The 16,309-nt window shown below is 39.5% G+C and overlaps 1 protein-coding gene and 7 non-coding genes across 11 annotated transcripts in view; 4 read left to right on the forward strand and 4 right to left on the reverse strand.

Moving 5' to 3' along the window:
* Positions 1 to 16,309, reverse strand: part of LOC117373246 (uncharacterized) — a 163,501-nt gene that overhangs the window by 146,275 nt on the left and 917 nt on the right. The window contains exons 3-6 of one of the 4 annotated variants that reach the window (XM_055225107.1): positions 12,614 to 12,675; positions 12,407 to 12,520; positions 12,228 to 12,326; positions 10,956 to 11,476 (exon numbers count right to left, since the gene is read on the reverse strand). In XM_055225107.1, coding sequence (XP_055081082.1) covers positions 11,307 to 11,476; positions 12,228 to 12,326; positions 12,407 to 12,520; positions 12,614 to 12,675 — 445 coding nt within the window. In that variant the 3' untranslated portion in view covers positions 10,956 to 11,306. Of the gene's footprint in view, positions 1 to 10,955; positions 11,477 to 12,227; positions 12,327 to 12,406; positions 12,521 to 12,613; positions 12,676 to 12,744; positions 12,876 to 12,968; positions 16,299 to 16,309 lie in introns of those variants that run through there. The other 3 variants (XR_008648870.1, XR_008648868.1, XM_033969181.2) reach the window with 3 other exon arrangements.
* trnae-uuc (transfer RNA glutamic acid (anticodon UUC)) lies at positions 6,815 to 6,886 on the forward strand. The gene has a single exon. It is a non-coding gene; the product is annotated as a tRNA-Glu (tRNA).
* Positions 7,852 to 7,933, forward strand: trnal-aag (transfer RNA leucine (anticodon AAG)). The gene has a single exon. It is a non-coding gene; the product is annotated as a tRNA-Leu (tRNA).
* trnas-aga (transfer RNA serine (anticodon AGA)) lies at positions 8,459 to 8,540 on the reverse strand. Its single transcript has one exon. It is a non-coding gene; the product is annotated as a tRNA-Ser (tRNA).
* Positions 8,713 to 8,794, forward strand: trnal-aag (transfer RNA leucine (anticodon AAG)). Its single transcript has one exon. It is a non-coding gene; the product is annotated as a tRNA-Leu (tRNA).
* Positions 8,932 to 9,013, reverse strand: trnas-aga (transfer RNA serine (anticodon AGA)). The gene has a single exon. It is a non-coding gene; the product is annotated as a tRNA-Ser (tRNA).
* Positions 9,230 to 9,311, forward strand: trnal-aag (transfer RNA leucine (anticodon AAG)). Its single transcript has one exon. It is a non-coding gene; the product is annotated as a tRNA-Leu (tRNA).
* trnas-aga (transfer RNA serine (anticodon AGA)) lies at positions 9,462 to 9,543 on the reverse strand. Its single transcript has one exon. It is a non-coding gene; the product is annotated as a tRNA-Ser (tRNA).

The following is a 16,309-nucleotide window of genomic DNA, read 5'->3' on the forward strand; positions in this document are numbered from 1 at the left end:
GAAAGATACTGAAATCACACAAATAAAAACATAAATAATCACAAATAATCATCATAAAATGAACATTAAAACAGAAGAGTGCAGGATAAACCCTTTCAGTCACATGCACAGATAAACACAAGTGTTTGAGTCTGGATTTAAACATTGTCCAAGTCGAGGTCTGTCTCACATCTTCAGGACTGTTCCAGGTTTTAGCTGCACAAAACTGAAACACTGATTCTCCATGTTTGTTGATATGATCCACATGCTCAGCCTCTTGTTACGGCCCAAGTCTTATGCTCTTTCCATTTTATAGTATCAGTCCTGTGTTTTGTGAGTTTGAATCTCTTCTTTTCTCCGTGTTCCCCTGTCTGTGTGGGACCTCACTGTGGGAGGATCATTGGACCATTTCCCACGTGGCCAAACCTGCGGCTCATTTGAGGAGACTGAGCTCACCTGCTCAGGGCGGCTCAGGGTTTGTCATGTCACTAATGTGGAAGTGACTCTGTGTCTGAGACACTCGTTTGCCGTTATGTAAATTAGTCTCTAGTTTTGTGTCACTGCTGTGACTCTGTGTCAGTTTTGACTCTGTGTTTGTTTGTCAAGATTTTGTCATGTCATGGTAAAATTTGTTTTAGTTAAACTTAACCTTTGTTACCCTTTTGTTTAAACTTTGCACGTTACCTTTTGTTTGCATATTTTAAATCTCTTTTGTTTAGTTTACCTTATTTAAATTACTGCTTTATTTTACAATTTTTCAATTTTTTTTTTTTGTTACTTCCCTGACCTTGGACGATCTCGGTCATAACACTCGACTTTAAACCTTTAGCTTTACTATTTCACTCTTTGTTTCAACAGGTCACTGTACCCGTCACTGTAGGTTGGTTGTCAGAAGAGAACAACGATGTATAAGATGTATAAGATGTATAAGATGTATAAGATGTATAAAATGTATAAGATGTATTTATAAGGGACTACGATGACAGACTGACTCAATATTTCACCTGTTTGTTGAACTTTTAACACAAGATCTCATGATTGTCTCTGTCTAAAAAATGGCTGCACTAGAACTGAAATGGGGAAAAAAGCTTTTGCTTTACAAAAATGGAACACATTTCAAAGACTTTAATAATCTGGTACTAAATATTTACACTCATCCCTCACCTGTTTTAATGTTTTGTGTAAAGGTTAAATATCAGATCAGACATTAATGCAGCTATAGACGACTCATTAACAAAGCTGGAGTGAAAGGCTGAAAAAATGTGTGTTATAAGTGAGTATTTGTGTGTTATAAGTGAGTATTTGTGTGTTATAAGTGAGTATTTGTGTGTTGTAGCTGAGTATTTGTGTGTTATAAGTGAGTATTTGTGTGTTGTAGGTGAGTATTTGTGTGTTGTAGGTGAGTATTTGTGTGTTGTAGGTGAGTATTTGTGTGTTATAAGTGAGTATTTGTGTGTTATAAGTAAGTATTTGTGTGTTGTAGGTGAATATTTGTGTGTTGTAGGTGAGTATTTGTGTGTTATAAGTAAGTATTTGTGTGTTGTAGGTGAGTATTTGTGTGTTGTAGGTAAGTATTTGTGTGTTATAAGTGAGTATTTGTGTGTTATAAGTGAGTATTTGTGTGTTGTAGGTGTGTATTTGTGTGTTATAAGTAAGTATTTGTGTGTTGTAGGTGAGTATTTGTGTGTTGTAGGTGAGTATTTGTGTGTTATAAGTGAGTATTTGTGTGTTATAGGTGAGTATGTGTGGTTAACACAAGGCTTCAAATGTAGTAATTTTGATAACAATTTGTGCAATTTTGTTTTTCCAGCTGTTTTTATTTGTATATTTTTGTTGCTCAAATTATGACCCTCAGACTTTTCTGCAGATCTCAGACAATAATGAAAAATACTTTTACTTTTCAGTCTGTTCAAAAATGTAGTGGAGGTAAAGTACAGATACTGCTCTCAAATGTAGTAAAGTAGAAGTAAATAATGTCCACTTTAAAATGTACTTTATACTTTAGTAGTTATTTTTTGTAATTCACCAAGTTTATGGGTCTAGTTACTAATGATAAAGTTCAACATTTGTGTATTTACATTTTCTTATGAGAGAATAATTTTATCAATGTGGAAATTTGACTCTTGACCCTCGTGAGGAGCAGGACATCATCATGAGCTGCTCTGTGTTACTCTGTGTTACTCTGTGTTATTCTGTGTTACTCTGTGTTATTCTGTGTTTCTCTGTGTTATTCTGTTTCTCTGTGTTATTCTGTGTTTCTCTGTGTTTCTCTGTGTTACTCTGTGTTACTCTGTTATTCTGTTTCTCTGTGTTATTCTGTGTTTCTCTGTTATTCTGTGTTTCTCTGTTATTCTGTGTTTCTCTGTCTTACTCTGTGTTACTTTCTGTTATTCTGTGTTTCTCTGTGTTACTCATTTATTCTGTGTTTCTCTGTGTTATTCTGTGTTACTCTGTGTTATTCTGTGTTTCTCTGTGTTACTCTGTTATTCTGTGTTTCTCTGTGTTATTCTGTGTTTCTCTGTTATTCTGTGTTTCTCTGTGTTATTCTGTGTTATTCTGTGTTTCTCTGTCTTACTCTGTGTTACTTTCTGTTATTCTGTGTTTCTCTGTGTTACTCATTTATTCTGTGTTTCTCTGTGTTATTCTGTGTTACTCTGTGTTATTCTGTGTTTCTCTGTGTTACTCTGTTATTCTGTGTTACTCTGTGTTATTCTGTGTTTCTCTGTGTTACTCTGTTATTCTGTGTTACTCTGTGTTATTCTGTGTTTCTCTGTGTTACTCTGTGTTACTCTGTTATTCTGTGTTACTCTGTGTTATTCTGTGTTTCTCTGTGTTACTCTGTGTTATTCTGTGTTACTCTGTGTTATTCTGTTTCTCTGTGTTACTCTGTGTTTCTCTGTTATTCTGTGTTACTCTGTGTTATTCTGTGTTTCTCTGTGTTACTCTGTGTTATTCTGTGTTACTATGTGTTATTCTGTGTTACTCTGTGTTTCTCTGTGTTACTCTGTGTTACTCTGTGGTGCTCCTCATGTTATGTCTTGGTCAGTTTCAGTTGATATTTACAAGGTTGGGGGGTACTTGTACTTGACACTATGATATTTCCCCTGCAACTAGAAAGCCAATATTTATTTTATTTGATCTTTATTTACACAGGGAGAGCCCGATGAGAGCGCTCAGACTCTCCTTTTCATTAGCACCCTGTTCAAAATACAGAAAACAACAAATAACTCCATTTAAAATATTAAAACAGGAGCAGGTGTGATTATAAATGTTTGTTACCAGATTATTAAAGTGCATTTGTGGCACCAAAGCATCAAATTTGACTTATCCTTGAAATATATTCCTTTTTTGTGAAGACATATAGCCAAAAGCCGTTTCTGAAACCAAACAATCAGGTTAAAACACTTCATCATCATTTTACATCTCATCTTTACCTTAAAACTCCAACTAAAACTCTTAACTTAAAACTGAAATACTGTGTTTCTGTGGTCACTGGCCGGGCGGCTGTACAAACACCATCAGCTCAGGTCTGATTGTTTGCTTTTTTAAAACGAGGCCGTACAGGGACAAACAGCTCAGTCCATAAAAACACGTCTGACTGACACTTTTTCTAGTTTTTTTCCACATAAGCTCATGGCAGTTCTGAAACTCTTCCTCTGATTTGTCACACTGATGATTTAAAGATGCACTATGCAACATTTATACTAGAGCAGGGGTGTCAAACTCATTTTCACAGAGGGCCACGTCCACAAAATGGTTGCTCTCAAAGGGCCAGATGTAACTGTAAGATAAATGTCACTACGTTTTAATCTTGTTAATTAACCTTTTCTATATTTATTACTTATTCAAGTTACAAATATTCCTTATGGATTTGCATAGACATGAAAAAAATGGCTGTTTAACTGTGTATCTCCTGATAAACTGACATTTTAAGACAGTCATAACTTTAATTTACTTTGTCGCAGCCACATAAAATGACATGGCGGGCTGAATTTGGCACACGGGCCTTGAGTTTGACATGTGTACTAGAGGGTCGTCTTTGCCTTTGGAGATGTTTTTGCTTTGCTTGGAATGTTTGACAGTGTGGCATTAAATTTAATAAATTAAGGGTGAAGTTACAGGTCAGAACGGGCCCCGCTCACAATTTTCAAGGTATTTTTGACCAATTAAACACCTATAATAGAACGGATAAGAATGAGTCAGTTTATATTGTTGCAAAATGTGAATATTTCATAAACATGACTTGTCTGGGGGCGACAGTAGCTCAGTTGGAGAGTTGTGTTTGTTCAGTGATCTGAAGGTTGGCGTTTCTAAGGTCAGATCCACTGCCCCACAGGTTGGCGGTGAGATTCCAGCTCCCACAGATGAACGCTGTCGTCGTGTCACTGGGCAAGACACTTAACCCACCTCACTCCCAGTATCTGTGTACGCTGATGTATGAATATGTGTGTGAACGAATGATTGTGGTAGAAACTTTAGTCAAGATACACTGCAAGAAGCGTTAAAAGCCGCACTAGCCTTTGTCAAATCCTTTAGTCTCACAGTTTATAGGTAACTTTGTGTTTTCCATTAACGTCTCTGCTGTTTTATTTCACATGTCCGTTGTTTGATCATTTTTACTTGTACTCAGATCCTCAGACAGTATTTAAATGTGTTTACCCCACTGCTCTGGTCCCACTGCAGCAGAGGGACCATTTGTTTACCGGCGCACACGTAATAACCCAACATAGACAGTCTTCTCGTATGTTTTGGTATTATTTTACAGATAATTTCCATGACATGCAAAGCGCTTTAAGATATAAAGTAAACACGTTCAAATCAAATGTGGATTTTACTGACAGCCGTTGTAGCCACTGTTCCCTCTAAGCTGCGCGCGTGCGCAATTGCGCACTGCTGACACGGTCTCCGCGCACAAAATCTGCGCTGCGCACAAAAAAATCGAACCGGAATTAAAAATAAAATAAACACACAACAATTCATTCTGCGCTATTTTTCAATGTGAGTCCGTGAGTGTGACCGGGGACGAGCTGATCCAGACAATTATGTGATTCACGTACGTATTTGCGCAGCTTATCCACGTCATTGACAGGCTCCTCATGTCCCGCTCTCAGAGTTTTAGCCGATGTGGAGTGAAGACTCGCTAATGATGCTAATGATGCTAATGATGCTAATGATGCTAATGATGCTAATGATGCTAATGATTCTAAGTGTTTAACCCCTTAACGTTCCGACGGCCCACCCTCGGGCGCACTGTTACGCACTGTTTTGCGTTTTAAACATGACGAAACGGACAAAACAAAGGAAGTACGCGACCGAGGACACTGTGGATGTTTGTACAAGTTAAACTAGAGACATCTCGGACCTGGAGCGGTTCGTGGAACCGAGTGAAGATCTCATGATGGACTCAAGAGCAGAGGACCTTATGATTTGATGGACTGGATGCTGTTCCTGATCGGTAAGTGTGGTTTATTCTGCTATTGACTTAATTGTGGGCCAAATATATCATGCGTAATCATTAGCATTAGCTAATGCCAATCTGATATATAAATGTACAGTAATAGAGCAGCTGTGCAGATACAGATTCCTCTCAATGTGTGTTGGTCATTGAAAACTGTCACTAGTTTATGAGTTGTAAAAATCAAATGATCGTGTCATATGTAACCGGTTCATATATATGTATAATTATTGTATAATTACACAAAATGCTGCTTTTGTTTGTCACAGTTTTGTCCATACCTGGTGTTTTGATTTTATGTGCAGCCTTGGTCCTCCAGCCGCTTCTTCTTTGTTTTTCCTTCTTCTTCGTGTGTCCCTCGCTCCTGGTATAAATTCGGGGTTTCCCGCCTCTTCCCTTTGCAAACTTGTATTGGGAAGAGGTCAGTCATTCATTGTAATCCCAAGTGTCCTCTTTTAATTGTCTTTATCTTTGTTTACATCTGTGGTTATATTTTATTTGTATTTAAGTTAATATTGATCTCCTGTGTTGTTTCGTTGTTTTTGTTTGTTCATGTGAGCAAGTGCGGGAAGATGTTGATATTCTCTATTGTCTTTTGTTGTATAGTGTGGGCTGGGCCGATGTGTAGCGGCACATGTTGATAAAGCTTTATACTTTTTTATGAAACAGGTATGTTGTTGTTACACCCTTTGCAAACCGGTATTGGAAAGAGTGTGGGCTGGACTGATGTGTAGCGACACATGTTGATAAAGCTTTGTACTTTTTAATGAAACAGATTAAAGGCGATTCAAAAGTTCCCGCGGTGTCTTGTGGCTCCATAGCACCCTTACAACACAACGCAGAAGTCCACATATACTGATAAATAGTTACCGGACTGTCTCCCAGACACAGTAGGACAATCTCACTCAGTCACAGCAAAAGCTTCACACAACGACTTATACTCATAATACAAGTCAGAGCTTTATCATAAAAATGTTTGAAGTTTGTTTTCAACATTGGAGTTTACAGTTGGCTTGGTTTGGTTGGAAGATCATGTTTTGCCATAGTTAAAATTAAATATTTATACTTCCAATAGCATTAACATACTACACAGGTCATGAGCAAGATTTTTGTCATTTTCATTGTATAAGTGGCTAAAGCACTTAATTAAAAAGTCTTATAACAGAAATGTAAATGCAGTAATTTGATTCTTTTAATAAACCATTTAACTTGGATGGATGCGATGCAGCATGACCACAGTGCACACGTCTGATGTCGCTCACAGTGGTCCATGGGACGCTCAGGGAGTTTGTGTGTTTACTCAGACTTGTGAAAAATTAGAGGGAACATTGCTGGTGGCCACTGCTTTATATCTATCTGAAGGGAGGGGCTAACTAACTTTCCCATATGGTCTAGCGGTTAGGATTCCTGGTTTTCACCCAGGTGGCCCGGGTTCAACTCCCGGTATGGGAAATTTATTACCAAAGGTCTTAAGAGAAAGTATTGCTGTCTGAGATCTGCTTACAAGTTAAGCAAGTTTGGAACAAGAAAATATTGTCTTGTCGTTGACCTTGTTTAAAGGATAAACATTTTTATGAAAGTGCTAATCTGGTGTTGTGGCCGAAAGGTTAAGGCGATGAATTTGAAATCCATCGGGGTTTCAGAAACATGGATTTGTTGATTTTGTTGTAATCATGTCTAGAAACAATAGGTGAATGTAGCTCAGTGGTAGATTGCATATGAGGTGCTCTAATCAATCCCCAGCATCTCCAAGGGCATAGTTTTGATAGCATAATCTCACATTATAACAATTTTAATGAGAGTCATAAAAGAAAACTCTTCACAGCAGTGATTGGATTAGAACCCATACCCCCAGACAGAATGGAGCCTAAACCCAGCCCCTTACATTTATGAGCTGCAAATTTTAGTTGTGAAGGGCTATGGTTTGGAAGGAATGAATGCCACACACGTACTGCTTGGAAGGCAGCTATGCTTACCACTATACCACCATCGCAAGCTAGGCTTTAATGCACACAGGATAGCCAGGAATCCTAACCAACCTGTTGTATGCTTCGTTTAGAGCAGAAACAGCAGTGTTAACTTATATATAGACATACTGACTGTGTTCTCAAAGAAGAAGTACTTCCACTTGAATGAGCCATGAGGAAAATAAAGTCACCAACTTTGTTCCACTAAGTCTGGGCACAAGTCCGACCACAACAACTCTCATGCATGCAGTTCAAAAAGGTACACTGTCAAAGGAAACTGATGAAAGCAATAGCTCTTTGATAAAATTACTTGTGCCAAGTTCTCCAACTTGAGCTGGAGAAGCTGTTGCTGGAAGGATTCAAATCTGGGACCAAAACAGATTTGACAGATGTTAGTGAGATGACACAGAGACGTGACTCAGTGATCTGACAGTGACATCTGAGTTATGTGGCAGTGTGGCCAAGTGGTCTAAGGCGCTGGATTAAGGCTCCAGTCTCCTCAGAGGTGTGGGTTTCAATCCCACCACTGCCACATTCCTCTCTGGTACCAACCTTAACAACGAAGGTGGGTATTTAAACTGGATAAGAGACCATCTCGATAACTGTAGCCTCTTGAGCTCTTTTAGAAATACGACATTGATTTTATGTACAAAAAGAAGCCTCTCGTTCTTGGCAGGATTCAAACCTACGCAGGGAAACGCCAGTGGATTTCTAGTCCATCGCCTTAACCACTCGGCCACAACAATTTGCTGTCATGCATCTCTAAAAGAAACTGATAGAAAAAGCAAAAGCTCAATGATAACAAGATGACTACCAAGTTGTCAAAGTTTAGCAGGAGAAGCTGTCACTGGCAGGTAGTGTGGCCGAGTGGTCTAAGGCTCCAGTCTCCTCAGAGGCGTGGGTTCAAATCCCACCACTGCCAATTTCCTCTCTGGTACCAACCTTAACAAGGAAGCTGGGTTCTTAAACTGATAAGAGACCATCTCAATCATTGTGTTATCTTGAGCTCTTTTACGTAGAAAGAAGACATTGGTTTTATGTACCAAAGGAAGTATCTCGTTGTTGGCAGGATTCGAACCTGCGCAGGGAAACCCCAATGGATTTCTAGTCCATCGCCTTAACCACTCGGCCACAACAACTTGCAGTCACACAGTTCAAAAAGGGACAATGTCAAAGGAAACTGACAGAAGCAAAAGCTCAATGACAACAAGATGACTGCCAAGTGCCAAGTTCTCCAACTTGAGCTGGAGAAGCTGTTGCTGGAAGGATTCAAAATTCAAATCTGATCTGACAGTGACTTCAGAGATATGTGGTAGTGTGGCCGAGTGGTCTAAGGCGCTGGATTAAGGCTCCAGTCTCCTCGGAGGCGTGGGTTCAAATCCCACCACTGCCACTTTCCTCTCTGGTACCAACCTTAACAAGGAAGCTGAGTGTTTATACAATTTAAACTGGATAAGAGACCATCTTGATAACTGTAGCCTCTTGAGCTCTTTTAGAAATACGACATTGATTGTACAAAAAGAAGCCTCTCATTGTTGGCAGGATTTGAACCTGCGCAGGGAAACCCCAACGGATTTCTAGTCCATCGCCTTAACCACTCGGCCACAACAACTTGCCATCATGCAACTCAAAAAGGGACAATGTCACAGGAAACTGATAGAAGCAAAAGCTCAATGATAACAGGATGACTACCAAGTTGTCCCAGTTTAGCAGGGGAAACTGTCGCTGGCAGGATTCAAATCTGGGACCAAAACAGATTTGACAGATGTTACAGTGAGATGACACAGAGACGTGACTCAGTGATCTGACAGTGACTTCAGAGTTATGTGGTAGTGTGGCCGAGTGGTCTAAGGCGCTGGATTAAGGCTCCAGTCTCCTCGGAGGCGTGGGTTCAAATCCCACCACTGCCACTTTCCTCTGTGATACCAAGTTTAACAAGGAAGATGGATGTTTATACAATTTAAGCTGGATAAGAGACCATCTCAATCATTGTGTTAACTGTAGCATCTTGAGCTCTTTTAGAAATACGACATTGATTTTATGTACAAAAGGGAGCCTCTCGTTGTTGGCAGGATTCGAACCTGCGCAGGGAAACCCCAATGGATTTCTAGTCCATCGCCTTAACCACTCGGCCACAACAACTTACTGTCATGCACTTCAAACTCGTCAAAGGAAACTGATAGAAGCAAAAGCTCAACGATAAGAGGACTGCCAAGTTGTCCAAGTTTAGCAGGAGAAGCCGTCGCTGGCAGGATTCGAACGTGGGGGGAGGGGAAGGTCCCAAACGGATTTCAAGTTTGTCGCCTTTACCTCTCGGCCAAAACAGCAAAGAAGCAAGCCAGTATTAAGTCAATGCACTCAGCACTGAAGGGATTTTGATAACCCTTTGACATAGTGATAACACAGCCACATGTCTGATTTCAGTGTCCTCGACTAGACAGTGACATCACACAGGACAGAACATAGTGACGCCACAGCCACACCACAAAACCTTGTTTTATCAGGATCACAAAGTTTCTTGATACTTTATGATCCACTGACACCCATCCACCAAAATGTCTTCACGATGTCTGTTATATGCTTTGTTTAGAGCAGAAAAAGCATTCTCAGCTGTTATATAGACATACTGTCTCTGTTCTCAAAGAAGAAGTACTTCCACTTGAATGAGCCATGAGGAAAATGAAGACACCAACGTTGTTCCACTAAGACCGGGCAATGTGAGTCCGTGAGTGTGACCGGGGACGAGCTGCTCCAGCCAATTATGTGATTCACGTACGTATTTGCGCAGCTTATCAACGTCATTGACAGGCGTCCTCATGTCCCGCTCTCAGAGTTTTAGCCGATGTGGCCAATGTGGAGTGAAGACTCGCTAATGATGCTAATGATGCTAATGATGCTAAGTGTTTAACCCCTTAACGTTCAGACGGCCCACCCTCGGGCACACTGTTTTGCAGCAGTTTTGCGTTTTAAACATGACGAAACGGACAAAACAAAGGAAGTATGCGACCGAGGACACTGTGGATGTTTGTACAAGTTAAACTAGAGACATCTCGGACCTGGAGCGGTTCATGGAACCGAGTGAAGATCTCATGGTGGACTCAAGAGCAGAGGACCTTATGATTTGATGGACTGGATGCTGTTCCTGATCGGTAAGTGTGGTTTATTCTGCTATTGACTTAATTTTGGGTCTTAATATATCATGCGTAATCATTAGCATTAGCTAAAACCAATCTGCCCCCCCCCCCCCCCGAAGTTGGTCCAAGTGGGACTCGACCCTCCAACCTCCAACCACTGTGCCACTGACACAGAATGACTGTCACACTGTACAATCATGTACAGTATGTGCTTAGTGTCCAGTGTGTGTTTGTTCACTGTTTGCAGTGTGTGGTTTGTAAATATATATTTGTTTTGACCCATACCACTCGTTTTGACTATATTTTATATACAAATATACAAATATACATTTTATATTGTGTTTTGATATGATATATAAATGTACAGTAATAGAGCATAGATAGATTTTTCAAAAGAAACAATTGAATTAATGTTTTTTTCTAGCCGTTTTTATTTACTCAAACTACAAAAGTGATAAAAAAATAAACCGCTCAGACTTTACAGCAGGTCTCAAACATTAATAACTTTCAGTCCAGTTAAAAATGTAGTGAAGTAGAAAGTACAGATACTGCTCTCAACTGTAGTGAAGTAAAATGTGCTTATGTCAAGTACAGATGCCTACTCTTTACATTTAAGCACAGAACTTTACTTTTACTTTGTTGTTACTTTTTCTTTACGCCCCTGGCCTTGGTTCAGACTCTTAAATTAAAAAAACAAATGAGTAAATGCCATAATAAATAAATACTGCTATATAAACTATCATAAAATACATTTTATTTTATGACATTTAATTAAATTAAAGGTTTAAAATTGTGAAATAAACCTATAACATCTTGGAACATTTTCCCAACAGCCATGAAAAGACCCTCAAGACCCTCGATAACTTCTTTGAATTTGACCACCAGATATTTATCGAGAGCTTCCAACCCTTCCAGAGGAGATGGGTCCTCTTGGCACATTTCTGGAAACATACAAGAATTAGAAATTCAAACTTTGAAAAACACAGTTTGCAGCCGAGTGTGAAGCGGCTGGAACGAGAATCAGCTCCTCCAAATTCGAGGCCATGGTTCTCGACTGGAAAAAGGTGGTTGGCCCTCTGCAGGTGGAGAGTCTCTGCCTCAAGTGGAGGAGTTCAAGTATCTCAGGGTCTTGTTAACCAGTGAGGGCGTGAGATTGACAGGCGGATCAGTGCAGCGGCTGCAGTGATGTGGTCACTGTATCGATCTGTTGTAAAGATGGAGCTGAGTCAAAAAGGCAAAGCTCTCGATTTACCTCAGTCTACATTGCCTCACCTGTGGTCATGAGCTTTGGGCAATGACCAAAAGAACAAGATCACAGATACAAGTGGCCAAAATGAGTTTCCTCCGCAGGGTGGCCGGGTGCTCCCTTAGAGAGGGTGAGGAGCTTGTTCAAATGGGAGGAGCTCGGGTATCTGCTCAGGACGCCTCCTGGACACTTCTCTAGGGAGGTGTTCCAGGTATGTCCCACTAGAAGGAGGCCCTGGGGAAGACCCAGGACACTCTGGAGGGACTATGTCTCTCTGGCCTGGGAACGCCTTGGGTTCCCACCGGAGGAGCTGGAGGACATGTCTGGGGTGTGGGAAGTCTGGGAGTCCCTGCAGAGACTGCTGCCCCCGTGACCCGGCCCCGGATAAGAGGAAGAAAATGGATGGACAAACACATTTTTTCCCTTTGTAGACGAAGAGGACTTACCACTATTCGGGTCGACCATTAGAAGTGAGGGCATCTGCAGACACTCGGCTTGTTTCTTTACCATCTCCACAGCAGCAGGTGACACTGTTCTGTTTTTGCCTGACAAAATACAGTATTTGTAACTTACAATAGAAACAAGATAGTGAAATTCTGATGAATATTGAGATGTTTATACGTACTGAACAAGAACAGACTTTTAATAGCCTCATTCTCAGAGGAAAGTGTTTCGTAGATAACCAAACAATCAGAGGATTCAGTTGGAAGATACACTTCTTTTAAATAAAACGAACTTTCTGCAAAAAATACCCATCATTCACATCTCCATAGTAAATATGAAATAGTTTGATAATATGACACTTTATCTTAAACGTCTGTTGTGCTCTTACCAATGAGAAGTGTGCTGTTTTCAAAAGTCACATTATACTTTAAGGTGAAGCAGTTTCCATTTCTGCAGAAAAAGAAATTTCATCTTTTAAACTCTGCTGTGATAGTGTCTCTGTGCTGTGTGTGCATTTACATTCTATGAGCTCGGATCAGTTCAAGTATGTTACTCTGAGATGTTGGTCGAATGTCAACCCAGGAGCTTGTATTCAAGTAGCTCCCGGGGAGATCGGACGTCCCACCAATGTACAGCCACCTCCCCAACATCTGGAACACAGAGGAATATGTGACAGAACGGCTCAGTTGACGTCTCTTTCCACAAATTCATAAAACATTTTCAGGAATTAGAGGTGTACTTACATCACCATGGCTGATAGGAATTGGTTTCAACAGTGTCTCACAGTTGTCCAATGGGGCACACTGTCCCAGAGACAGAAGACTCAGGAGAACAACTGCGATTCTCCACATTTTCAACACTGTAACAGGCTTTAACCAGCCTCCTGATCCTTTTATGTGGACCTTTTTCTGTCATGTGATATACACTGTCAACAATGGAGAAGACTTTGACACTCATCCAGCATTAGTTATGGACCAGGTTCAGTAACGAAACACATGTGGCTTATCTAACCATAATATATATCCAGCAGTTGATGAAGTACTTAAGTAAAAGTACAGGTACAGAAGCAAAATGATCACACTAAAAACAAATCTACTCAAATATTTAAGTACCCGTTTAAAACTACTTGAAGAGTAAAAAGTATTTCACACAAGTGCTGTTAATTTGTTTAAAGTTTTCAATGTCGTGATATTGATTCAAAAATTTTAAAATTATACATATTCTGGACAACAGTTGCAATATGAAGCAATTTCTAAAGTTTTCTTATGAATATTTCTCAAAGCTGAAGCTTGAACTCAAACTTTAGTCAGGATGTTTCCACAAACATGGTAAAAATAACCCCTCAAATCATATGAAAAGTTCTTTTTACTTTTCACATGATTTGGCCTTTTTTTTTCTTTAAACAGGGAGAACCCAGTGAGAGCTCCCAGACTCTCCTTTTGATGAGCGCCCTGTTCAAATACAATACAAAAAACTAACTAGGGGGAAAAAAAAAAAAAAAACAGGAGCAGGTGTGATTATAAATGTTTATTAAAGTGCATTTGTGGCACCAAAAGTATCAGATTTTATTTAAAACACAAATCATTGTAATGTTTTGGTTTGAGCACATCTCATCTTTACATTAAAACTCCAACAGAAACTCTTCATAGAATGCTCAGTGCAGTATATTTAATAACTAAACTTAAGTATTGTGTTTCTGTGGTCACTGACCGAGCGGCTGTACAAACACGATCAGCTCAGGTCTGATTATTAGCTTTTTTAAAATGAGGCCTTACAGGGAGAAACAGCTCAAACCAGACAAACAGCTCAGTCCGTTACATAAAAACGTCTTTTTCTAGGGTTTTGCCACATAAGCTCATGGCAGGACTTTCCAGGCAAAGACGAGCCCCCGAGTTGTTACCACCCAGCTTGTCTAGAGTCAGGGAGGTAACAAAAACCAAGATGGAAAAAAGGTTAAACAACAAGTAATTTAATGTACAGAGTTGTAAAAGGCAAAGTAACAAAAGTACATTAGAATATTTGCATAACTGTATAAAAAAAGAAGAACCTAAACCAAAAAACTAACCAGGTACAGGATCGAATAAGATAATCGCTGTGTAACTGATTAAATTAGCAACTAAATTAGCGATTTTTATAAGATCGACCAGGGAAAAAAGGCAAAAGCTAGAGCAAAAAAAAAAAAAGAATTACTCGAGCCACAGGTAAAAAGCTTAGGTGAATTGTTCTGGACAGAATGAACAAACATTAACAGTAACATTCACTCACAAAACAAAAACTACACCCCAGTGTCCCCATCTGAGCTGAACTGAAGATTATGTAAAGTTCTGCGTCTTAGTGTTCAGTTATTAGTAGCAACTGTCTCAAACACTAACAACTGTCTCAAACACTAACAAATGAAAAGAACGTAAGGCCCCCCCCTTAAGATGCGAATTCAAATGATGATTTTATACTTACATTGGTAATGAAAGATTAGGAGGTAGAAGACATGTTAAAACAGAGCCAGAGGTGGTTTGGGGTGGACGTCCTTAACCTCAGGCTCCTTGAGACTGGCCAGGCTTGGAACTGAGCCCCTTCCCTGGAGCTGGGGAACCTGGGAGGCAAGAGAAGAGGAACTTGCGATGGGGCAGGATGTGTGGTTGATCAGGCCGTTCACCATCCCCCACCTGCTGTACAATCAAAAACACAGACATCAGCTACAGGCAATAATCCACCACACAATCTCCAAACACCATTACACATTTTCAAAAACAAGACAGTTAACAAAAAACAAAAAAAACCCCAAAAAAACCTTGCCCAATACAAACCTATCACATTATTACTGCTGCAAAAACCAAGGTGGAAAAAAATCGTTAAATCGTAGTTTAATGTCATTCAAATTTTTAAAACGTAAATAAAAATATGTAAATGTATAAAATTAAAAGAACTTAAACTAAGAAACCAAAAAATAACAAGTCCAGCAAATTACAACTTTTGTGTGTCTGAAAACTGGTCACGTGGCCTTTTAAAAACGAGTGACAAAACTAAAGGACACATGACATAAAAACAAACCACGAGTCACATAAACCTGCAAACAGAATCGAGTGACAAAATAAAAAGACACACAAGAACAAAACTAAACTAGTGTCTCACGCAAACTTAGACAAAGGGACAAGTGCCGAACTAAATGAGACACACACAGAACGACAGACTGGCCCAAACAGGTGAATCCTCTTAAATGGGGGGAGGCGGCTGCAGGTGAAACACAGGACTGGCCAAGCGGAGAAACCGTCCTCCACTCACCGGAAAGAGCTCACACAGCCAGGATCACATGGGGGAAAGAGGAACAGAAGCAGACACACACTAAACACAACAAATACAAACACATGAAAAGAACTTGAGGCCTACGGTCGCATTAAATTTAACATCTCAGTGGAGACAAGGTGGAAAAATCAAGGTGAAGTTACAGGTCAGAATGTGCCCTGCTCACAATGTTCACATGAAAAAGCCACTTAAGTATTAAAGTACATGTTTAAAAATGTACTTAAAGATTAAAAAGTATTTTTTTTTGCATAGATTTGACATGCCATGAGACAAAAGATCTTATAAAGCTTAAAATGTAGTGATTTTGATAGATTGTGTTGACTATTGTTCAACAGAAACAATTGAATTAATGTTTTGGGTTTTTTTCTAGCTGTTTTTATTTGTATATTTTTATTTGCTCAAACTACAAAAGTGGTAAAAATAAATCCCTCAGACATAATAACAGTAATAAAAAATACTTTTACTTTTCAGTCCAGTTAAAAAATTAGTAGTTAAAAGTACAGATACTGCTCTCAAATGTAGTAAAGTAAAATGTACTTACAGATGCCTCATTACAGTTCTTATCACTCAATTTTAGATAGATACAACTGTTTTTATTTATTTAATGAATGTACTATGCACTGGGGAAACCTAAGCACAAGTAAACAGTTAGTTGATAAAAAAGTCAAAAATAGCATCCAGGAATTTTGCAACATAATGTCCGGATTTGGCCTCCAGATATTTGTTGAGAGCTGCCAACCCTTCCAGAGGAGATGGGTCCTCTTGGCACAGTTCTGAAAACATA

The sequence above is a fragment of the Periophthalmus magnuspinnatus genome, chromosome 1 (assembly GCF_009829125.3).
Source record: "Periophthalmus magnuspinnatus isolate fPerMag1 chromosome 1, fPerMag1.2.pri, whole genome shotgun sequence".
NCBI classification, from domain to species: domain Eukaryota; kingdom Metazoa; phylum Chordata; class Actinopteri; order Gobiiformes; family Gobiidae; genus Periophthalmus; species Periophthalmus magnuspinnatus.